This window comes from Leptopilina boulardi, unplaced genomic scaffold, assembly GCF_019393585.1.
Source record: "Leptopilina boulardi isolate dan_hultmark-lab unplaced genomic scaffold, ZJU_Lbou_2.1 LbouV2_327, whole genome shotgun sequence".
In the NCBI taxonomy this organism is placed as follows: Eukaryota; Metazoa; Arthropoda; class Insecta; order Hymenoptera; family Figitidae; genus Leptopilina; species Leptopilina boulardi.
In genome coordinates this window covers 1,969,334-1,994,709 of record NW_026137893.1, presented here as the reverse complement: position 1 = coordinate 1,994,709, position 25,376 = coordinate 1,969,334, and the positions used below count along the sequence as shown (strand labels likewise).

General features: G+C 27.1%; 3 protein-coding genes and 1 long non-coding RNA gene across 6 annotated transcripts; 3 read left to right on the top strand and 1 right to left on the bottom strand.

The window, feature by feature from the left end:
* Window positions 1-385: 385 nt before the first annotated feature.
* LOC127284842 (leucine-rich repeat-containing protein 15-like) lies at window positions 386-2,950 on the top strand. Its single transcript, XM_051310536.1, has 2 exons — window positions 386-528; window positions 932-2,950. The coding sequence occupies exon 2, from the start codon at window positions 947-949 to the stop codon at window positions 2,765-2,767; it is 1,821 nt and encodes a 606-aa protein (XP_051166493.1). The 5' UTR covers window positions 386-528; window positions 932-946; the 3' UTR covers window positions 2,768-2,950.
* Window positions 2,951-4,298: 1,348 nt separating this feature from the next.
* LOC127284843 (uncharacterized) lies at window positions 4,299-5,933 on the top strand. Its single transcript, XM_051310537.1, has 2 exons — window positions 4,299-4,845; window positions 5,215-5,933. The coding sequence occupies exons 1-2, from the start codon at window positions 4,438-4,440 to the stop codon at window positions 5,923-5,925; spliced, it is 1,119 nt and encodes a 372-aa protein (XP_051166494.1). The 5' UTR covers window positions 4,299-4,437; the 3' UTR covers window positions 5,926-5,933.
* Window positions 5,934-12,266: 6,333 nt separating this feature from the next.
* Window positions 12,267-16,402, top strand: LOC127284869 (uncharacterized). Of its 3 annotated transcripts, none has more exons than XR_007843537.1 (3): window positions 12,393-12,579; window positions 15,495-15,848; window positions 16,388-16,402. It is a non-coding gene; the product is annotated as an uncharacterized LOC127284869 (long non-coding RNA). The 3 variants fall into 3 exon arrangements; XR_007843536.1 differs by lacking the exon at window positions 16,388-16,402 and adding an exon at window positions 15,980-16,136; XR_007843535.1 differs by lacking the exon at window positions 16,388-16,402 and having other exon boundaries at window positions 12,267-12,579; window positions 15,495-15,853.
* On the bottom strand, window positions 15,595-18,383 carry LOC127284868 (facilitated trehalose transporter Tret1-like). Its single transcript, XM_051310565.1, has 2 exons — window positions 18,239-18,383; window positions 15,595-17,659 (listed from the first exon to the last, which is right to left on the bottom strand). Exons 1-2 carry the CDS (start codon window positions 18,321-18,323, stop codon window positions 16,338-16,340), a joined length of 1,407 nt encoding a protein of 468 aa, XP_051166522.1. The 5' UTR covers window positions 18,324-18,383; the 3' UTR covers window positions 15,595-16,337.
* Window positions 18,384-25,376: the final 6,993 nt, after the last annotated feature.

Sequence of the window (25,376 nt, the reverse complement as noted above, 5' to 3'; positions counted from 1 at the left end):
ATCTAAAAGTATTGAATTTAACAATTAAAGGCCAAGATTGTAAAATTAAAAAAAAAGTAAAAAAAAACGTGCTCAAATTTAAAAAAAAATAATATCTTTAAAAAAATCGTTTTTTTTAAATTCTATTTTTAATAATAATTCTTTGGAAAATTACACGTGTTTCATTAACGGTACTATAGCGGGGAGTTCAGTAGGATACACAAAATACATAAATCAATTGTTTTATTCAGAATATTTACCCAGCTGGGTATAGACGAAAAATATGTAAATGAGTTAGGCAATAAATTTTTAAATATATTAATAAAATGAATTTATTTTTATCGAATTTCGTATATATAAAGAAAAGTTTGAAGAAATATTTTATTGCTAGTAAAAATATTTATTAATTTCGACAATTTAAAAAAAAAATTATTAATATACATACTTATAGAGAAAGCAAAAAACTTGTTTTATTTCAAATAATTTTTTTTTTTAATTGAAAATTTTATTCTTCAACATTTGACATAGTGATAATATTTATAAATTAAGGTAAATATTTTTTTTATAGTGTAACACCTACTTTTTTTTAAGTTTTAACAAAATTGGTAAATACCACTTCAACTTTTAATTTATTTTAAATCTTTGAAGAATTTTTGTACCATACAATCTGAAGTCCATACAAATTTTATCTGAAAGCAAAAACTTATTTCAGCAGACATTAACGTTCTAAAAACTTTATTTAAATCATAAACATTCTAAAAACGTTGAAGGAATTTTGTTTTAGAAAAAATAACTTTTTTGTATCGACTTGGATTCAGTATTCTCTAAAAGCTTATATGAACAAAATAATTCAGAAATATTTATAACATACACAGTAAATCGGTTTTCCGGATAAGTTGCCATTTCTCAAAATTTTAAAAATTTTAACATAATTTTAATTAAAATTTTTCAGTTTCACTCAATAAAAATGCAGTTCTTCATCTGTGGAATATTTCTAACGGTGCTTATTGTATTATCCACATGTAAAACTCCATTTCTCTTACACAATGAAGATCATGAGAAATGCATTGAGACGAAAAATTTTCTTCAATTGTCCGCCAATACAAACTGGTCAAAAATCAAAGCAATGATTTCAAACACCACTGACATCAAATGTCTAAATATGCAAAGTAGCAATATAGAGTACATAACGCCTTCAACATTTCAAAAATTTCCAAATTTGGAATATCTAAATCTTGCCGATAACAATCTTCAAAAGCGAAATTTGGATTTTGTATCAAGAATGACAAATTTAAAAACACTTGTACTTGACAAAGCCTACAGAATGGATAGCGTTGATGGTGATGAATTTCTCTTTAATGTCGAATCGTCAAATTTAGAATCACTTTATTTACGATATAATGGAATTAAAAAATTAATTGTTTCACATAATGTACAATTCAAAAATCTCACCAAATTAGTTCTCAGTGATAATAAAATCGAAGAGATCAGAATCATAGGAAATGGACCACCTACTAAGGCGAATTTTAATTGGTTACCTCAATCATTAAAGTATCTTAATATCGAGAACAATAAATTAAAAGAGTTAAATTTAAACAATATGATAAAACTCGTTGAATTGCAAGCGCGAAACAATGAATTTGAATCACTAATACTGGAAAATCTTCCCAATCTTCAATCACTTTTAATAAATGAAGAGTCCCTTAATCTAGTATCCATAAAAAATCTCACCAAACTCGAGGATCTTGTACTTGGTCTCAATAATCCTAATGAAATTCTACTTTCCCACATCAATGGTCTCACAGCACTTCAAAGTTTACAATTGGAATGCAAAAATGTCTCACTATTCGACGGTGAAATAATAGATCAAATGCCATCACTTCGAAGTTTATTCATTGGCGGTAGTTTACTGAATGCCATACCAAAAATAACAAATGGAACCCATTTAAATTATCTATTTCTACCCAAGAATAAAATTGAAATAATAAATCCAATTGATTTTTCAAGTATGCCAAATTTAGAGGAACTAAATCTTTCTGACAATTTAATAATGGATCTATCACCTGATACTTTTTCGATTCTAAAAAAATTACGAATTCTTAATTTAGAGAAAAATCTTCTCAAGCGTGTTTCACATTTAGCGTTCAATTCTTTTGATAATTTACAAAAATTACGACTATCTTACAATAGTATTACTTCTTTTGATGCAAAAATTGTCAATTTAAATCCATCACTTAAAGAACTTCATTTGGGAAACAATTTTTTAAAACAATTTCCCCTAATCAATAGAGCAGAGAATTTATGGTATTTGAATTTAGGAAGCAATAAGCTTAGAGTTTTGGAAAAAATTGACCTTAATTTAATGTTTCCCAATTTAGAAGTATTGATTTTATCCTTTAATAATTTGACAAGAATTGATCGTAAAGTATTTGATAATTTAAAAAATTTAAGAGGTTTACATTTACATTCAAATGAATTACAAACAATGCCAGATAATTGGTCCTTGTCATTGAAAAAACTCGAAACAGTTAGTTTAGATAGAAATAAATTTAATGATTTTGAAGCGCTTTCATTGACTGAAATAAATTTTCAAAATGTCGCCCTATCCTATTCATTGGCAAATGATCATTTTCTCTATTGTACTTTAAGAAATGGTATCAATATTTATTGTAATTTTATCAAGGAATATAAAGAGGGCGACAATATTTTTTATTTTCAAAAGAAATACATGACTTTTAAAAAAGTAGCAAATAATAAATTAATGTTAATTCCATCGGCTGAAATGTAATTATTTGATATAACTATTTGATTTTGAAATTTAGTATAAAATTGTCAATTATTTCTATACTTTGAAGGGTTTTACCATTATGTATTATTAAAACGTTATTTTCATATATTTGACTTTGAAAATTAATGCACACGCAGTATTTATAATTATGTGGGAAAAATTAATTATATGAAATATCTAGAGCACAATTTGAATTATGAATTACAAAGTTAAAACTAATGAAAAATATAATTATTTTAATGTTAAGTATTTATTTTTATTAAAATAATGTAATTTATTTTATTTAAGGTTTATGTAAAAATTGTTGCATTAATAAAATATATTAATTTATCCTGAATTTGTAGTTGTCACATTTTGTTGTTCAAGATTTTCACTAAATTGTATTGTATTTCTATTTACTTATTTACAGAGAATATAAGTTAGCTGATACTGCTAACTCTTAGCTATTTCAGCTAATTTTAATTGCTATTATATGGATAGAAATTTTATTATAGCTATTTCTACTAATTGATGTTAGCTAGATGCTGTTAGTTATGGCAGCTAAGAATTCGTCAGGTTAGCGCAATAACGTACCAATTCAGAAACAGATACAAGAAGGTGCCTATTCAGAAAAAAGGGTCAGAAACGTGCCAATTCAGAATTTGTATTTTTTATTAATTTTTAAGTTGGTAACATTGTCAATATTTAAATATTGACAGCTTTCTTAATATAAAAATTGCGTACATATAGTTTTTGAAAATTATGGTTTGTTATTTTCTACATATAAATTTCTTTGAATATGTTTTCACAAATAATTTTTTTTTAAAGTAGAAAATCATATTGTTTACTAGCTTTGATTATTATTGTACAATTTTAATTCTTTCTTAAGTTTATTATTTTTATAGTTGTAAATAGGAATTCCAGAGTTTATGACAAAACGTTAAAATTGCAGTATTTTATATATTATTATTTATAATAATGTTATAAGTTTTTAAATCAAATTGGAATCATATAAGTATCAAGTATTCAAGAGTTTGTGTAGTTCTATTTTCATGTTAAAAATTTGATAAATATTTTTAATGATTGAAATTAAAAATTTTATAAATACGACATTTTATTACAGGAAGAGGAAAACTTATTCGTAAAAAATAACATATTCAGAAATGCTAAATGTAGGGGAATAGTGTCAGGGTTGGACACAGTTTTGGTTTTTTGTTTATAAATATTTTGTTTAGATAAATTCAGTCAATTGTGGTGTATGGGTGGAAAGATCTACAAAAGAGGAACACTTTTGCTGTGGACCGTAAATTGATTGGTCCAAAATTAAAAAAGTTATAAACATTTAAAAAAAAAAATTCTAGTCAGGGTTGGACACTTTTTGAAAATCGAAACGCATTATTGGTAAAAACGTAAAATAACATTTCTATAACACCTGTCGTCAAAACCTCGACTTAAAAGTAGTTTTTTTATCATACTACGACCTAAAAGAGGGGAAATCTACTTTTAAGCACAGGTTGGTCCCCACTATCAATCTTTCTCAACAGTGCTACCAACTTGATTTCTCCTTTAGTTGCTGCGAAGTCACTAGATCGCGTCTACCACAGTTTGCGTCATTCGTGATTAGAATCTCGTTCATTCTTTATCGCCAGTTTTTTTATACATATTTTGTTCAAAAATTTATTATTCTCATTATGGAGTCGCAAGAAAATGTTGACGAAAGTGTCGGAACTCTTTTCAAATCTGCAAAGGAGCAATTAATACCGAAAAAATCGAAGCATGTGTACATAACCTCTTATGAACACTTCAAAACATGGCAAAAAGAAAAGAATTGTTTGTCAATATCCGAGGAAGTTATTATGGCGTATTTCGAAAATCTATCTGCAACAAAAGCACCGTCCACATTGTGGTCCACGTATTCAATGATTAAAAAAATGATTTGTCAAAACGAAAATGTAGACATTAGTCAATACGGAAATTTAATCGATTTATTAAAAATAAAAGCTAAAGGTTTTCAGCCAAAGAAGGCACAAGTTTTGACACCAGAAGAAATCAACAAGTTTATAAACGATGCCCCAAATTATCAATATTTGGCAACAAAGGTATTTACAAATTAATTCAACAAAATAACTAAAGTTTAATAATATTTACAAATAAGTATATTTACAAATAAATAACTAAAGTTTAATAATATATACAAATAAATATATTTACAAATAAATTATCAAGTTACAATAAATATTACATTTTTAAAAATAAAAATATAAAAATACAAATTAATAAATAATACGATAAATTAATTTAACTTAATGTGTACAAATAAATAGCTAAGTTGTATTTACAATTATATTGACAAGTTATAAAATATAAAATTTTTAAAAATATTAACAAAACATAATAAAATGAATTTATTTTATAAAAATGATATGCACAAATAAATAGTTAAGTTATATTTACAATTAAATCAATAGGTGGCTTTAATAATTGGCGTTCTTGGAGCTTGCAGAAAAGACGAATTGCACAAATTATCCATAAGTGATATTATTGATCGTGGATCCTTGTATTCAGTTACACTGCCAATAACCAAAACAAGTGTTAAGCGGAATTTTGTTATTGAAGGACTCTTCTATAATACAGTAAAAGAATATATTTCTTGTCGACCAAAAGATATTCAGTGCAGCAATTTTTTTCTAAATTGGCAGAAAGGGAAATGTACGAAGCAGGTCATAGGTGTTAATAAATTTGCTAGTATGCCACAAACGATTGCTAAATTTTTAAAGTTGCCTCAGCCAGAATTGTACACTGGACACTGTTTTCGACGATCATCAACAACAATTCTGGCTGACGCAGGTGCTGATTTAATTACATTAAAACGACATGGAGGGTGGAAGTCGAACCAAGTAGCAGAAGGGTATATTGAAGATTCGATGGAAAATAAAAGAAAAGTCGGTAATATGATTTCGAAATCCATTTTGAAAACTTCAACTTATATTAACACTGAAACTCAACCATCAAGCGAGGGAGTCAATGTCGCTGCATCAACTTCTAAACAAACTCTGTCGGTTATCAATAAAGAAATTCAAAATACTTCTAATATTATGCAATCCTCAGGCTCGGATATTCTACGTATGGTCAATTGTCAGAACGTTACTATTAACATTTTTAATGAAAATAAGAAATAAGTATTCTCCTTTATTAGTTTGTCCCTTTGAGAAGCTTTTTATGTTACAAATATTCTTATTTACTTGAAGAGAAATAATTTTTTTTTAAAATAAGTATTAAAGTAAAATAAGTATGTACAATACTTATTATATTATCATTTAAATTATACATTGAAAAAATTTAATATAAATATTTTAAAATGTTATATAAGACTGTTTTGAATCTAAATAATACGACAAATAATTATTTAAATAATACGATAGTATTTTAAATACCAAAGTCTTAGAAGAAGATAACTAATGTGATATTTTGATATTTATTAATATAATTATATAATTGTTATTTGTCAATAAAATAAAACATTTGATATAAAAATTTCTAATTTATTAATTTCATCATACATTCTAAACGATATTTTAATTTTCGATTTTTTTTTATTAAACAGTTTTTTTAATTTTTAAAATAAAGTTAATAATTTATTTAGTAATTTAATCTTATTATCTGGTTTTTTGTGGTCGGGGGGCTTCGCCCCCCCAACCCCCCGACCGGGGCGCTGCCCCTGGACCCCGTCGGGGGGAGACCCCCCGAACCCCCCCGCGGCCAAAATCTTTTGAGCGCTTGATAGTATTTCTGTGACAAGACTATACATATGTCTCGGTTTTGACACATGGTGTTATAGAAAATAGTGTGTGCAACGTGGGCGCATTCTAGGGGAATCTCGACTTGTGTGATTGGCAAACTTCACACAAGTCTCGATTCCCCTACAAATGCGCCCTTGTTGCACAAATAACTATTGTAATGTTTTTTATTCTTATTTTTTCATGTTTACCTTTACTTATTGTTTACAAATTGTAAAGCTTCATGGGTTTAAAAAGGAATGAACTCAAATTACAAAAAATAACGCTTTATTGTTCCAAATAACTCAATGAAATGATGAACAAAATTTATACAATTTAAGTATTATTTTTCTAATAACTTTGGCACAATTTTGCACTGAAATATCAATAAAATAAAATTTATTTGTATATTTATTTATAAATTGTGTCAAATTCATAATTAATATGGGTGTCCAACCCTAACTGTATAAAGTGTCCAACCCTAACTAGAAGCATCATTTTCGAATTGTGCTAACCATAACCAGACATGTGTCGCGATTCGATTTTTCACTTTTTTTCTTCTTAAATTATGTACCCCACAATACATTCAATAAGCTTACCTTGCTGAATTCTTGCTTTTTTACACATTTTTTAGGTTTATTCTCAAGTCAAACAAAACTTTTTTTGTCTCTTCGATTGCATCGAAGTCACAGGAGACGCTACTTTTGATTCTCCAAAAATGTAATGCCACAAAAAGTTAGGTTACACTCATAGAAGATTCGTCACGTACGCACACAGGTGGCGCTAGTGTTCTTATTGAAAAAAAGCCAAGTGTCCAACCCTGACACTATTCCCCTAATAAAATAAGATTCAGAAATGCAAAATGTATACCTAATAAAGTTAATTAGGGTCAACCGGGGTAAATCCGAACGCTTTTAGTAAGTTTCAACAATAACATAAGTTTTTTCTTTAAAAAAAAATACTTCCGGTATTCTGGTGGATGAAGTTGTTACTTTACTTCCATAGAACAATTTTATGGGGTAGAAAAAATTTTTGATAAATTACAATCGCAGGAAACTTAGCGTTCGTATTTACCTCGATACTTTGCAACTTTCCTAATACATGGGGGGTAAATACGAACGCCACTGTATTTCAGAAAAATCTTAGGGAAAATAAATTTAAAGTATTGCAATTGTTAAACTTATATAAAAACTGAAAAAAATGCGATAATAAACCTATTATGTAATAATGCATCATATATAAATACAAAAATCAAACAGGTTAAAAATTAAAATGCATTACACAATTAAAACCTTCAATAACTTTATCAAATCATAACGGATTTTTGCAAAACTTGGTACAGAAAGTATTTTGGAGTGATTGAATGAAAATACAAAAATAAAAGTCAAATTTTTTAAATTCAAAATGGCGTACTTTCCTAAAACTTATTTTTAAAAATGATCAAATTTGCTAACCCTGAAACCCCCCGAGTAACAATTTTCGAGGGAATCCAATGAATTTTTTAATTCTCGTCCGCCATTTTGAATTTTGAAAAACTGACTTCAAATTGGTAATTAGCGACCCCAAAAACCGTAGAATAGCAAATTTTATTAAGATCCTGAAAAACTTTTTTCAACAAACCATTTGGCAAAAAAATTGAAACACTCCTTCGAGAGAACAGAGATTAAGTTTCTGCTTATTAATTACTAACGAGGATACGTATAGAAAGAAAAACTTTTTTCTATGTACTTTTATAATGTTAAAATAATAGTGTAATCAAATAAAAACAATTTTGTGTGGCTTTGATGTAAAAAAAAATTATTAAAAATACCGTTCGGATTTACCCCAGTTTTCCAATTTTCTTGGGTAAATACGAACGGTCTGATATTATTAATAAAATTTTACAGAAGGCAAAAATCAAATATAGTTTCTGTTCTAGTATTCATAACAAACAATTATAAATAATAAAATGAATTTTTAGCTTCTTTTTCTTCAAATACGAGACAAAATACTGAAAGAGTGTCATCTTTGATTTTCAATCTTTTTTGCAATACTTGTTATCTTTGTTTATGCTGTTGCTAATTAACAAACAAAAAATGGGATAATACTTAGAATCTCTTCAAGAGGATCTGAGGTAAAAATTCTCATATCGAACTTATTTTTAAAAATTTTAATTAAGCTGAAATAATTAGCGTTCGGATTTACCCCCCGTTCGGATTTACCCCGACTGACCCTACAAAAAATGTATATTATTCTTCTCTTTTTATAAAGTTTCTAAAATTATTTATAATGTTCAATTTTGATATTAGATTTTTAAAATTAAAACAAAAATATTTGCTAATTGCATTTAAAAATTTTATTTTTATTTATTTATTATTATTCGGTATTATTAATTATTTATTTAGGATAATAATAATAATAATATATTAGCAATAACAAAATTTCAAAATACTTTTATATTACATGTAATTTAAATTTTCCCAATAATTTACATTGAAATATTTCAATTTTTCATATACATCTAATTTTTCATGAAATTTTACATCCCTAATCACGCACTACATTTAACAAAACAAAACTTTTCATCAAATGTAGCAAATATTTATTAGCTGCAATAACAAATAACTTGCTGTATCAGCTAAATACCTAGCACAACTAGCTAATTGATTTCAACTAATGCATATTTGCTGCTACAGCTAATTCATTTTTATTCGTGTTGAAGCCGCTATTATCTCAAATAATTGTACAAAGTTAAAAAAACGATTGTACTCATTATTTCTTCTTGCGCTAAAATCAAAATATGTTAAATTAATTATTACATAAGCACCACAATGGTTTATAAAATTTTTGAAATACGTTTCTAATAAATATTTTATTTAATAACTATAGTAACAATATAATCAACAATGACAAACTAGTTTTTAAATTTAATAGAAAAAAATAATCTTTGTTACTTCATGCTCCCATATATTCATGAATGCTTGTCAAACGAACGAAGCTTTTCAATATAACTATTTAAGTCAAATCAAACATGTATTCTTTTGTCAGAAAAAAAGGAGCGTTAATAACTACAACTTTATATTCATATTATTAAACAGTTTCTATAAGTCAAACAAGGTGATTGTCCACAATAAAATTTATAAGTTTATTTATTGTTAGTTACATTTTTTGAAGGGAAATCTCAGGAAAGTCTTTTAATTATTTTGATGGATTGATAAAGTATCTCAAAGACGATTCTAAATTGCATCAGGTAGTGTTCATTCTTGACGATGAAGAAAAAAATATAGACCCAATTATGTTTTCCCTTGTGACAACAGTCAATTCGCATTTTCCATCTGTGAGCATCAGCTAGAGTCAAATGAATTCTAAACTTACTGCATCACACTTTAAGTTTCTTTTTCGACCGAGAAGTACTACACTGTTTATTTTACAGTGGATGGATGAGAGTACTATGATAAATCTTGACAATTTTTTGATAAAAGATAATGATCTATTATTAAAATCATCAAAACCAAGATGTTTAGTTGTAAATTCTAATTTCTGAACTCATGATGACATCAATGGAACCTTGCATTTATTCTGGTTGAATAAATATTTAGACATTACTTTATTGACATACAATAGTGAATTCCAAGTGATTCTCAAACCAAGTTCTAAAAAATTACCTTTATTAAGTGACATAAATCCTTTTACCAACAATTTATCCTCGCAGACAATATCATCAGAAAGTCAATGGTTTCCCAATAAACTGAAAAATCTAAATGGATACAAACACAGAAAATTAAAAGGCATTAAAATAAGCTGCAACGCTTATTATTTTAATCCAATTTTGCTTATTTTAATACCAAAATGAATTAAAATAAGCAAAATTGGATTAAAATAATAAGCGTTGCAGCTTATTTTAATGCCTTTTAATTTTCTGTGAATTAAATTTCGTGTTTTTTAATTCTACTTCATCAGTACAAAAATTATTAGGCTTTAAAAGATTTATAGAAATTTTCTCAGAATCGATGAATTTTGAACCTGTCACATACATATTTCGAAATACTAATTCTAGGCGTAACTTTAAAAATGTCGATAGTAAATTAAAAAAAATTGAAAATATAAAAAGAAAAATACTAAAGGAAATAGATCCGGAGTTTTCGCTAAACTTCCTAATATTATATAATGTATCTACATTTAATGTAAATATGCGAATACTAAACATTAGAAAAATGAAAGCTATTATTCCAAAGGGGGTAAAAGTCACTAAAGACATTCAAGTTTCACATGAATTCTGGTACATATGATCTTGATCACAATTGGTGCAATTGTTGTTATCCGTTTCACGGCCTTTTTGATGAAATTCAGAAACAGCACATGGCAAACTTTCAATATCAGTCAAATTTTAATGGGAATGCCTACTACTCAGGAACCAGTGAAATGGCTGGAAAGGATAATTTTTGGCTCACTACTGATTACATGCATCGTCTATACAAGTTATATTTACACTATAATTCTGGACATTAACTTTGTATCAGCTACTGAAATTTTATCTCTTGAGGAACTTGTTAAATCTCATTTGACGCCAGTGATGGAGGATTCTGTGTACCGTAATATAAGAAATAGTTCAATTTCTAATATTCGTCAATTGGCAGAAAAATCCATTCAAACGATGTCATTTAGAGGAATCATTCCATGTTTGGTAAACTTAGTTATGTATAAAAATGTCAGCTGTATTTTTCATCTTTCTGATAATTTTATTAAAAATTTTGAAGAAAGTTACTAAAAATTAAATGTTACAGTATTGCAAGAAGTTATTCAATATTATTTTATATATACTTTACCGTCAAAGGCTTGGTCACCCTATTATGATCGTTTCAATGAATTAATTCTGAAAGCTTCAGAGTTTGTATTACTTACAGAATTTCCTGAAATTACAACAGCGTACAACAGTTTTTCAAAACCAGAAATAATTTCCAAAGAAAAACTTTTTCTTGTACTATTTTCTGTATTAGGCATTGGATACTCTCTTTCGATTATTGTTTTTATTCTTGAAGTAATTACAGTAAAATTAAAAAGAAGATATTTGCAAAAGGCGATATTTCGATTTGTAAATTAGAGAAACCTCATTATTAAGGATGCAAAAATATAGATTTTATTTTAAGTTTATGTAAAATTGCATTAATAAAATATATTAATTATATAGTCTTGAATTTTTAGTAGTTACATTTGTCGTACAAAATTTTCACTAAATTGTGTTGTATTTCTATTTATTTGTTGAAGCATTTCTTAGGAAAGTCCTTCCTACTGAGGAAAATTTTGACATTCGAGCAAAAAGAAATGTGTTTTTCATAGTTTTAAGGATTCTTTGCTGTGTCTATTTGGTAGAAAGTAAAATTTTGTATTAATTAGTTTTAATTAATTTTTTTCTTTCTTCTTCGTTAAATTAAAATTACATATTTCTTTTTAATTAACAGATATTAAATTAATAGAATATGCAATTTTATTGAAATAAAAATAGAAATTGTACATTATTTTAAATCTGTTTTCATTGTATTGAGTGAAGTAATGAATTCATCCATTTACCAAGGGTCACTGACTGCTTCATTTGTAGAATAATATAAAGGCAAAGGCGACTAATAAAACTGTCTCTATAATTCAATTTCTTTTTTTTTGCGTTTAATTTCCATACACATATACATGTATATATTTATATATAGAAAGATATTTTACATTTAAGTTATAATTTCTGGTGAAAAATGTCCTTCTATCATTTATTCGAACCTGAATGACCTATAATTCGTCACTTATCCGATTAAAGTAAATCGGCAGATGTTGAAATTAGACTTACTCACACATGATTCACTAAACATGATTAAAGGGCTGAAGGTTTAAAAGCCTCTTGTTGCAGCTCCTTGTGCAACACACATTATTGTGACTCCAAACATTCAACATCTCAAATATTGAATAAAGAAATTCTAATAATTTTTCTTTTCTTTTACTAAAAAAAAAAATATCTCATTTTTCTTCATAAATAAAAAATTTTCCAACCAAATTACGCGTAAAAGTGTCGAGTGATTAAACGAAAGAGACAAGGTAATTTTTAAGTTTATTAAGATATTTTGGAAAAATAAAAATTATTTCTATTTATACTGTGTGATTTTTATGTTCCGGAGTCCCTAAAAAATTTTTTTTAAATCCACTTTTAAAAAAAATGAGATTAAAAAAAAATTTTTTTGGGGGTCCGGAACATAAAATTACCCTTATATGTATATTTAGAGCTCCTATCATATAAATAGCAATGAACTCTCGATAAACATAATTTACATTTGTTCAAAGTTTTCTTATTTGTATATAACATAATTTGTAAATAATATAAAATATAAATACAATAGATAACGTACATTATATATTTTATAAATATTGATATAAATAAAATAAATACAAATACAGATCTGACCGATAATAATCATTTGGCGTACAGTATACATATATATCAAATATTGATAAACATAATCGTTTGTTTAATCAGTGTGAAACGATATAAATAATGATACAAATTAAAATTAATGAATATAAAATTATCTATTATTTGCTATTCAAAATCGACATTGACCTCTTCTTTTACTATTATAAAAATAATATTAAGCAAATGATACAAAAAATGTACAAAATTTTTTTTTTTACATTTGTATTGCATTTAAAGATATATTTGGTTTCTTATTTTCGAAATTTTTTGTCTCGAAATAGTTTTGAATTTGTTTTATTTGAAAATAAATAATAAAAATGTTAATTTCGAAAAAAAATTCATTATTATTTTAACTGTTTAAAACAGCAGGAAAAATTACGACATTCATATGCAAAAAAAATTTTATGAAATGCAGTAAAGTTAAATATATTCGATGAATATTGTTATTAAAATTTATTTTATTTAAGGGTATGTGGGAACCTCCCACGTGACCTAGTATGGGAAAATGTGTTTTGGTAGTATACCCTGGCGGAATAAAATCACTCAACGTCCACTTTGTAAAGTAGACATTGAGTGGACATTGGGTAGAAACTTGGTAATTCGCAAAAATAAATGTTAAAAAATGACAAAATATGAAAAAATTTGATTTGCAAAAGGTAAATAAATATCCAGAGACTCAATTCTAGTAATAATTGCGTTAAATAAAGCATTAAATATTAAAAAATTAATATAAATTGTGCAAAGTAACTTGTCGCATGTTTACATTCTATTGGTTTTTTTAATATTTCCAATAAATTAATATAAAATGACGTATAACTTTACACATAATTTTAAAAAATGGTTAAATTCATCAAATTGATGTATTTTTGAGGTTAATTAATTAATAATATTAAAAATTATATTTAATCTCAATAGTGTTGTGAAATACTATAGAAATTGTATTACCGACCACATGTGATAATAAAAAGTTCGATTTCACGGTAAGTAAAGTTATAGTTATGCATAAATACTTAGATGTCACTATAGTCACCTTGAATATGCTTCTGCTGGAATATAGATTTTGAATTGAATATGACATGATGATCGTTATTTTAAGTTGATGCCAGGACGCGACTATATATTATAAATGGGGTAAAATTCCTGTAGCGAACTAAGTGAAAAAAAAGTTGATCGGATCCGGCTGTAATTTGCACATAGTTTAACCCTAGGAATGAGTAATTTAACCACGCATTTATGCATAACTATAACTTTACTTACCGTGAAAGGGAAATTTTTATTATCACATGTGGTCGGTAATTCAGTTTCCATAGTATTTCACAACACTATTGAAATTAAATATAATTTTTATTATTATTAATTAATTAACCTCAAAAATACATCAATTTGATGAATTTAACAATTTTTTTAAATTATGTGTAAAGTTATACGTCATTTTATATTAATTTATTGGAAATATTAAAAAAACCAATAGAATGTAAACATGCGACAAGTTACTTTGCACAATTTATATTAATTTTTTAATATTTAATGCTTTATTTAACGCAATTATTACTAGAATTGAGTCTCTGGATATTTATTTACCTTTTGCAACTCAAATTTTTTCATATTTTGTCATTTTAACATTTATTTTTGCGAATTACCAAGTTTCTACCCAATGTCCACTCAATGTTTACTTTACAAAGTGGACGTTGAGTGATTTTATTCCGCCAGGGTATACTACTCTAAAATGAAAAAAAGATTTTTGTCTAAAATTTTAAGGGATAATAGATTTGGGTTCAAGGAATCTCGTAGTTCTCCGAAAAATACATAATTTTGTGTCAAATTATTAAAAAATGAAGTTTAAAAAGTGGCATTTTTAAACTATAATGAAAACAAAGATGGCGGCGCATACACAGACGTTGCTTGAGTGTGTCAGTGCTCCAGTAAACAGCGCCAATTCGAGCGAGTGGCCGCTGAATGAAATTAACCCGAAATAATTTTTTATTTCAGAGATAGTTTCAAACCACAAAAAACGTCCTTTGCCCACATACCCTTAAGTGAAGAAAAATTTACGAAAGAAAAAATACGTAGTTTTGAAATTTTTCAAGTTATCCCGAAATTCCAACCTCCATCTCTCCTCGCGGGAAATAACTTTTTCACGCTCTCCTCATTTATTTTTAATATTTTCTTTTATTTTATAAAAAAAATTTGTTCTAATAATCAAATATTTAATTTTTAGGTTAAGTTTGCGAAACTGAATTCGTTACACTTATTTTCTAAGGGTTTTATATATTTCTCATTTTTGAAGTAGCTGCACTAGTTCTTCATTCAACATTTTTGAATAATAATTAATATTTACTTACTGCATTTAACAAAACTTTTCCACGGTTAACTGTCCATATCTTTTGACGCAAAGTAAAACTGGCGTCACTCCGCAATGCTGGCCGGCTACGGGGTTTACACACACGGACTTTCTAATCCTTAACTGTCTAATACTTTTTTATTTTAAATATTATTATTAATTAATACTAATAATAAATTAATATTACTTTTTTCTTCATAGGATTATAAAAAAAATGACGGTTTTAACATTCGTACTGTCATTTATTTGTCTGATGAGTGTACTTTCAAATGGTTCAACATTACCGGCAAATAAAGAAGCAAAAAAAAATTTCGAATCAGAAGAATATACAAGAGGCTCAGAAGAGGATAGTAAAATTGAAATGGATTCATTGGAAGATAAAAAATTATTAAAATCACAAGAAACAGATAAAATAAGTCGATCAAAGCGTTGGTTGGTCCAATCGACATCGACGACAAGTCAAAATCCAGAATTTGTTTATAAACCATGGCTTTTTGCTGTTTAATTTTTGTCACAATGACGCAAATGGAAAAAAATATATTGTTTTACATAAATGTAAATGATTTGTTATACTTTAAATTTAAAAAAAAAATATTTAACTTTCCAAAGAAAAATTAATTTTTTTTTATGTATTTCATCTTATTTATCATATACTAAAACTCTAATTATATAATCATTTCTTTCAGAATTTTGTCAGTTTTTATAGGAAATATTTTAAAAGGAACAAAATTTAATTTTTATATTTTTTTAATTTTAAAGTTGTTTTACAATCATAAAGAAAAATATCGAAGGCTATATAATTTCTATATCTGTAGTGTATATATGATAAAATAATTTATTTGTCATATTTCATAATTTCATGCACGTTCTGTAAAAAAATATTGAACGTAATATTATATATTAATTTTTTAAATGCGAAAAAATATTTTTTTAAATTTAGAGAAAACTTTCATTATAATAAGATATAAAATATTTATTGTGCCATCTCAACAAAAATTGAGAGGTTGATTTTAATAAATACATAATAATTTACAAAAGAATAAATTACATTTCTTCAAGCAATTCCTGTATTTCTTCTAAAGTCTTTCCTTTAGTTTCAGGCATAATAATATAATTAGACAATGTAATAATCAAAGTGACTATTCCATATAACCAAAAAACACCGTATATTTTAAAAACACTAACTAAATATCCAAAGCTCAATTGAAGAAAGAAATCTACAATTGACCATAATATATTATTAATAGAAGAAGCTGAACTTTTGATTTCAATTGATAAAAGTTCCGCTACTTGAATTTGACTAAGACTAAGTAAACCAGAACTACTGCCAACTATATAAATTAATAATGCAACAAATGGAATCCAATAAATTGATGACAATTGACCGTTAAAATAATATTTATAAAAAAAGAAACCACCAATTGTAAATGAACTTAATCCAACCAAAATTCCATACAAAAAAGTTAAAATTCTTCTACCCAATAAATCAGGAATTGGTGATATTATAATTGAGGAAATTAATACTATTATCATTATTAAAACTGTCGCTTGCTCAGGTTTTAATGGAGTGTCAATATATCCAATAATTGTTTGAGCATGTCCTGCAATTACTGTTGATCCAGAAAAAGCAAAACTTAAAGTACCAAGAGTACAGATTAGTAGAGCTTTTCTATTACTTCTCACACTAAATAATTTCATGAGTAAAATTTTTTTTGAATTATTCGTTTTTATTATTCCTTTTTTCATTGATTCGATTTCTAATTCCAATAATTTTGTATCACGTGTTCCACGTAATTTCACTAGACTTTGAAATGCATCTTCTTCTCTATTAATTTTAATATAAAAATATGGTGATTCGGGCATAAATGAAAATGTCACAACAAAAATCAATGATATTAATAACAATATTAAATTCATATTGTCATAGGTAACAAAAGCTCCAAGTATAACAACAATAAGTGATCCTAGAACGTATGCAATTTTTCCAATGACAATTAAAAAACCGCGAATATTTTTTTCTGCAATTTCACCCACATAAATAATATCGACAACATAACTTGCACTATATCCAATTCCAGAGAGAATTCTTGCAGCATAAAGATGATATACATTTGATGCATAATAAATTGTGAGCCAAGAAAAAATTTGTGGTATGGCAAATAAAAGCATTGTGTACTTTCGTCCTATTCTATTGAAAAATAAAGGATAAAGAAGAAATCCAATAAGAGCACCAAAAGTAGCTAAAGATACAACCCAAGATGCTTCGTTTGAATTTATTATAAATTTTGAATTTGATGATGTTAAATGAGGTATTGCTGGTGATGACCAGTGAATTACTGTTCCAAATCCTAGTCGTATGAGACAAGCTAAAAATGTTATATTATTATATTATCGAATTGAAAAGAAAAATAGTCGAAAATAATTAATTTCTATAATTTTAATAATAATTTTAACGCACTCTGAAGAAAGGGACCTAAGAAGCAAACGAATTATAGATTATATTTCGCACCTTGAAAAGTCGTGACACTTTTATAATAATAATAATTTATAATTATTCACACAAATATAATATTTAAAAAATAGACATAGCATACACTTAACATTTGTCAGATTTGATTCTGTTAAAAGTTACGCAGGGGTGTCCACAAATGAACCTCTTTAACCTAACACTTGCTTTGACAACACTGTGACATAACCTCTAGATTTTTGGCTCACACTTTCCAATATATAGGAAACATTAAAGTTCAATCTCCATATTATTATTATGGTTGGTTGGTTTTGGTAACAATTATAAAAATTATGAAAATGTCACAAGTTTTTTAAAATAGTCTCAAACCGAAAGGACAGCATTTATAATATTAGGTGTATAATTTTTTGCTCTTCTTCAATTTTTTTTCCCCCTTTCTTCATTGCGAGTTACAATTAATTTTAATAAATATATTTACAACTTATTGCTGCAGGTAATTGTAGAGAACATTTTCTTTTATTTGAATAATTTTGTAGATTATTCGTTGTCATAACTTTATGCATTATTTAAAAAACAATAGTTTTATTTTTTTGCAATATCCGCTTGCATGACAATATCTCATTATTGGCTATATAGGTTACAGATTACTGAATAAGTTTTTGTAAATTAATTATATTTTATGATAAGGTATATTGAAAAACAAACAAATAAAACATAAGGAAAAACGTGAATATAATATAACAAAGTATTATACAATTACTTATTAGTATATTTCTATTTTAAAATTATATATCTGGGACATTCCACGTCAACACGGACAGAGCTCTAAACAAAAATGGTTTTGAAGGATTTAAACGTTCTAGGGCTTAAAAGATTTCTACATTCATGTACTTTAAGATGCCGATGGGCGTTTTTAAAAAAAATTCATTTTTGACGCCAATAGAGCTGTCAAAAGTCAAAAAGTCTAGAAATTTTAAAATACTTTTACGAATTAAAAGCTAAAAACGAGGTTTATAATTCTGAAACTCATTCTTTAACAGTTTTGAGGGTCACTGATTATAAATTTAAAGTTTGTTTCAAAAATTCAAAATGGCGGATCCAATATGTCGGACAAAAGCTGAAAAAAGCAGAAAGAATGGTTTTTTTTGCGGATAACATATTATTCGATAGTTTTTAAGGTTGCTGATGAAGAATCTGAAGTTATTTTTAAAAATTTCAAAATGGCGGATCCAAAATGGCGGACAAAAATGTTTAAAAACATTCAAAAATTCGTTTTTTTTGCTTGAAACTTTCCATATGAATGTTTTTGATGTCTCTCATGACGAATCTAAAATTATACTTTAAAAATTCAAAATGGCGGACAAATTTTTTTTAAAAAAGTTCAAAAATTCGTTTTTTTGCTTGTAGCTTTTTATATGAAGGTTTTTGAGGTCGTTCATGACGAATCTAAAGTTATTCTCTAGAAATTAAAAATGGCGGATATGTCATGTTCAATTTGAAGGCGCTAAAAACTGCAAATTGTGTATCAGAAACTTGATAAAGCTCTTTAAACTTGTAATGAACAATTTATTGGCCCTGAAAAAGGCCGATTGTATGTTGAAGTTTTTAGAAAAATTTTAAAACTTTTAATAGATAATTTGGTGGCCCTAAAAAGGGCCTTTTGTACGTTGATAAGGTTTGATAAAAAATAAAAACCTTTTTGATAAAAATTTACAATGTTTGTAAACATTATAGCACTCAAGTATTACAATACTTTCAAAGTTTTATTTGGCTCAACTATAAAGCCATGACTACTTTGATTATTTTTAACTGCAGGAATAACAAAATAATAAATAAAAATAAAATAAATCCATATAATAAATAAAAAATTTTAATTTCTTATAATTTATCAGCAACCTCAAAAACCTTCATATAGAAAGTTTCCAGCAAAAAAACGAATTTTTGAACTTTATTAAAAATTTTTTTTTGCAATTTGGATCCGCCATTTTGAATTTCTAAAGTATAATTTTAGATTCGTCATAAGCGACCTCCAAAACATTCATATAGAAAGTTTCCATCAAAAACACGAATTTTTGAACTTTTTAAAAAAAATTTGTCCGCCATTTTGAATTTTTAAAGTATAATTTTAGATTCGTCATGAGAGACCTCGAAAACATTCATATGAAAAGTTTCAAGCAAAAAAAACGAATTTTTGAATGTTTTTAAACATTTTTGTCCGCCATTTTGAAATTTTAAAAAATAACTTCAGATTCTTCATCAGCAACCTTAAAAACTATCGAATAATATGTTATCCGCAAAAAAACCCATTCTTTCTGCTTTTTTCAGCTTTTGTCCGACATATTGGATCCGCCATTTTGAATTTTTGAAACAAACTTTAAATTTATAATCAGTGACCCTCAAAACTGTTAAAGAATGAGTTTCAGAATTATAAACCTCGTTTTTAGCTTTTAATTCGTAAAAGTATTTTAAAATTTCTAGACTTTTTGACTTTTGACAGCTCTATTGGCGTCAAAAATGAATTTTTTTTAAAAACGCCCATCGGCAACTTAAAGTATTATTATTGTAAAAAAAAAATTTTTTTTTAAATATTAAATATTTAAATATTTACGTCAATTTACATTTATGACAAGAGTTACAAAAACCAGTAATACTTAACTTAAGTGTAGCCTACGAAATTTCTAAGCGCTATATTTTTTCTTATCAATCAAATTTGTGGACTTGAGATTGAACAGGACTATTAAGAGGCGCATGAATTTTCTTTAAATTTCAAATGGCCTAAAACTTAATTGACCTAAAAGTCGTATGAACTAATTATTATTTGGCCTAATCTGTATATGACCTAATTATTATTTATCCTAATCTTTATTCAATCTAATCCTCATTTGTACTAATCGTCATTTGTCCTAATTCTCATTTGGCATAATCTTAATTTAAACTAATTCTTATTTAACGTAATATTTATCTGCCCTAAATCACATCTGACCTAAATTTTCTGTAACTAATACTTCTTTAGTCTCATTTTTATTTGACTTAATTATTACTTAGCCTAAACATCATTTGCCATAATTATCATTCGAAATAATTTTCATTTGGCCTATTTACTATTATTATTTGGACTAAACGCCCCTTAAACTAATTTTTGTTTGATCTAATCTTTATAAAACCTAATTCTCATTTGGCCTAATCATACTAATCATACAAATTGTTATTTGTTCTAATATTTATCTGACCTAATTCTCAATTGGCCTAATTTTACTTTATCCTAATTGTTACTTGTTCTAATATTAATCTAACATAATTCTTAATTTGCCTAATCTTCATGTAACCTAATTCTCTTTTGTCCTAATCCTAATTTGATCTAATTCTCACTTTGCAAATAATTTCGCATGAAGTTTTTCGGAATTGATAGTATAACAAGTAATAAATTGTTTATTTGTTTAAAGACATAACGTCTATACAAAGAAGTTGCGAATATAAATTTACAAAAACAAATTAAAATTTATAAAAACATTTAAAACCGAGGAGTTACAAAAATTTACGTGATTATATATAAAATTAAAATTTGCAAAATTCACACGAAGTTTTCCCTTTAAGTTACAATAGACTCAACAAATTGGTACAAATTTTTAATCCAATCTGTGGATTGTTAAAAATTGCAAATACTGCCGCCGATTTTGTGGATTCATTCTCCGCATCACAAATGAATTTTTCCCTTTCTTCATTGTGATGTCTACACTCAACCAAAACATGATAACCAAATTTGCCATTAATGAGAAGACCACAACCACCGCATATTCCCTTACATCTCCAATTATACATTTTATTATTTATTCTCACTTTCGACTGAAATTTGTTAAGAAGCCGCATTTGGGCAATTATACTAAAGTATTTTATTGATAGACAAAATTTAAGATACTGTTGGATATTCTCGTTTACTGAGAGATATGAGAGAAGCTGCAATGATCGGGATACACTTAGTCGAGACATATCTTCCTTGTACAAAAAACACTCATAATCAGATACCCAGCGGATTTTATTTAACTTCAATGAAGTCAAAGTAAGATTTTCCCATTCAAAAGATTTATTTATTGATTTAAAAATTTCCCCTATCTGCGCACACCAGTTATATTTAGGCGAAACATTGTTGTTTTCTGACAGTGTCTTTAACTTTATAAAAGACTTTTGAGGATAACGGTCACTGTCCAAAGTAAGTGTCTTTTCAATAAAATTGAGAGCTAACTTGAAACAAATTGCAATAAGATTGCGGTTTCCTGTTTCCAATCTTACTGCGTATCTAGGTGTGTTAAATGGTAATTGTAATAATCTTTTATAAAATTGAATCTGAAATTTCTCAATTTCATTTCCGTATCTTAAACTCCAGATTTGTACGTTATACATCAAGACACTCAAGGACATACTCTTGAATAAACGCTCAATCGAGGACCAGGAATCCAGCTTCACTTTTTAATTACACAGAGAAACTTTGTGTATCACTTTTTGTTAAACTCATATGTATTTTTAGTAAATTGACTACTAAAGTGGGGAAAAAACGGGAAAAAGACGAAATTTCTTATTTAATAGAAGTCTCTTTAACAATATATGACTTCTTTTTTCAATATTTAGTAGTCAAGTTAAGAAAAATTTGACGTGGACAGTGTCGTAACTAAAAAGGGTTAGATGAAGCCCCGACTTAATCGCAACAATTATTAATTAACTTTTAATTGAATCATAAGTAATATTAATGAGGCTTTACTTTAGGTTATTTTTCTTTTTCTGTGTTTAAAATTTCAGAATCCGGTTAGATTATAGGGTAACTGCACCAGTGGTGGATCAATTAAGCCTACTAAATTTATTATTTTGACTTTACAGGTGTACAGATTTTTTCAGATGAAAAATATAGGGTAATCTTTACAATAGTATGAATTAACAAGTCTTCAAGGACACTATCGTGTAGTTTTCGACCTGCTTGTAACGTTTACACCCCCTCACACCCCCATTCAACAATAAAATGACATTGCTCCAGTCGTGGATCATTTACCCCTTTACACTACACAAAAATAACTTAATGATGTAAATTTTTTTCCAGAAGTATTCTATATGGAAAGAATTGATTACTTTCTACTCTAAAAATTAAAAAAATTTAGACTAAACAATTATTTTTTAAGATTTCATGTGAAAAAGCATAAAATCAATAATTGTTGTATTGCTTTGTTTTCCTAAATATTTTCAAATGATTTTATTTCATAAAACTTATCTATACACCTCCCCTAAACGATTGAAACATTTAGTTCAATTAGAAATAGCTTATTTTAACCTTTTTAACGCTGTTGATCCACCATTGGTGCCTGATCCACCACTGGTGCATTTACCCTACATCGAAAATACTGTTTTTATGAAGTTAGGGGCGCTTAAAACATACAGTACCTACTCTCCTGAGCACATGTGAGCTTGTCTATGAAACCCCCCCAAAAAATATATCATGTCATGTACATCTCTTATCCAAAGATATAATTCTTTTAATTATTGAGAATCGGTTTCAAATGAACACTATTTTTGTTTTTTCTTTTTTTGTAAAGTTGAAGTGTATTTGTGATACTTCGTGTCACTAAAAGTGAGGTTAGGTGCGATACAATACTAAAGGCACTCTCACACCTTTTTGGCTGCCTGCAGGTTACCATGGCAATGCATGAGAGTAAGTGCGACAGAAGATTTAAAATTTTGAATATTCAAATTTTCTGTCTCACTCACACTCGTGTGTTGCCATGGTAACCTGCAGACAGGCAGGCAGCAAAAAAGGTGTGAGAGTGCCTTTATACGACAAAGTTATTAATCAAAACAAGACAGCGGAAACACCAAGGCGAAGGAACAAGTTCTCATCAGATCACGCAAGTTAAGCAACGTTGGACGCGGTTAGTACTTGGATGGGTGACTGCTTGAATTGACATTCGGCGATATGTTTTTTCGTGAAATTTAATTTTCGATCAAATGCCGCAAATTTTAGTAGTCAGACTAAGAAAAATTCATATCGTTGCAGTTTTTCCCCACTTTAGTAGTCAATTTACTAAAAATACATAGTGAGTTTAAGAAAAAGTAATACTCAAAGTTTCTTCGTGTAAGGAAATTGTTTTAAATTGCGCAAGATTAGCCTAATCATATAATTTTACTTTATCCTAATTGTTACTTGTTCTAATATTAATCTAACATAATTCTTAATTTGCCTAATCATAATGTAAACTAATTCTCTTTTGACCTTATCCTAATTTGATCTAATTCTCAGTTTGCAAATAATTTCGCATGGAGTTTTTCGGAATTAATAGTATGACAAGTAAATAATACAGCTGAGAGAAGAAAGATAATTAATATACGGGTGATTCATAAAGTGATCGACAAACTGAAGGAGTGTAAACTAGACGAAATTCTAAGATAGCCTATTTTATTTTCGAAAAAGCGTATTTTGAATAAGTGAGAATTAAAAATGTTGTGAAATGGGGATGAATTTGAAGAACTTGAACGCCATTTAACGAATGAAGCCAACTTCTCTCTAATTGTAAAACAAATGAAATCAACGCAAAACAAAAAGTTGCTTTCAGCCAATTAGAAATGAGTTTTAGAAAAAAATGACTAGATTAATGTCAATTTTTAATTTAAAAAATGTAAAAAAAAGTATTAAAAATATTTTTTTTAATAATTGCGAAGTAAGATATAAATTAGAAACAGTTAGCTAAACTATTCATCATAAGTGTAAGTAAATCAATAAATAAACTATTAAAATAACAACTTTTATTTCTTGATATTTCAAAAAGAATTTTTAAAGACTTCTTTGAGGATACAAATTAGGACGAGTTTTACGAATACTTGGTTGTTTTTGAGGAATACTTCGAAGGTCGAATGTAGGACGAATTTGAGGATCATATTTAGGATGAGTTTGCTGAGTTCTTTGAGGATCATATGTAGGACTAGTTTGAGTATTTCTTTGAGGATCAAATTTAGGACGTGTTTGAGGACTTATTTGAGGATCATATTTAGGACGAGTTTGAGTACTCCTTTGAGGATCAAATTTAAGACGAGTTTAATTTAATTTTAATTTCGGTATATTAAATTACTTACTTTTAAGATGAACAATTTGACAATTTTGAAATATTGAATAATGTTTCCCACTTAATTTATTAATGTTCTTAATACTTTGTTCACATCTTTTAAATTAAAAATTGACATTAACCTAGTCATTTTTTTCTAAACCTCATTTCTAATTGGCTGAAAGCAACTTTTTGTTTTGCGTTGATATCATATTTGTTTTACATTTAGAAAGAAGTTGGCTCCATTCGTTAAATGGCGTTCAAGTACTTCAAATTCATCCCTATTTCACAACATTTTTTATTCTCACTTATTCAAAATAAGCTTTTTCAAAAAAAAATTAAAAATAGGCTATCTTAGAACTTCATCTAGTTTACGCTCCTTCAGTTTGTCAATCACTTTATGAATCACGTACAATAAAATCACTTACTTTTTCAATTTATTTATAATTGATGAATATCGTTGAAAACTCGTTTAAATCAGAACCTTGAAACCTTGATATAAATTTGAATGATATCTTGAACTGGACCTTCAACTTAAAT

What these genes read in the sequence shown, in the direction of transcription:
- LOC127284843 (XM_051310537.1), top strand. Translation starts at nt 4,438, where the DNA reads ATGGAGTCGCAAGAAAATGTTGACGAAAGTGTCGGAACTCTTTTCAAA. An exon ending in ATCAATATTTGGCAACAAAG is followed by an intron (nt 4,846 to 5,214) that starts GTATTTACAAAT and finishes TTAAATCAATAG; the next exon opens with GTGGCTTTAATAATTGGCGT.
- LOC127284868 (XM_051310565.1), bottom strand. Translation starts at nt 18,323, where the DNA reads ATGCATAAAGTTATGACAACGAATAATCTACAAAATTATTCAAATAAA. An exon ending in ATTACCTGCAGCAATAAGTT is followed by an intron (nt 17,660 to 18,238) that starts GTAAATATATTT and finishes TAACATTTTTAG; the next exon opens with CTTGTCTCATACGACTAGGA.
- LOC127284842 (XM_051310536.1), top strand. Translation starts at nt 947, where the DNA reads ATGCAGTTCTTCATCTGTGGAATATTTCTAACGGTGCTTATTGTATTA.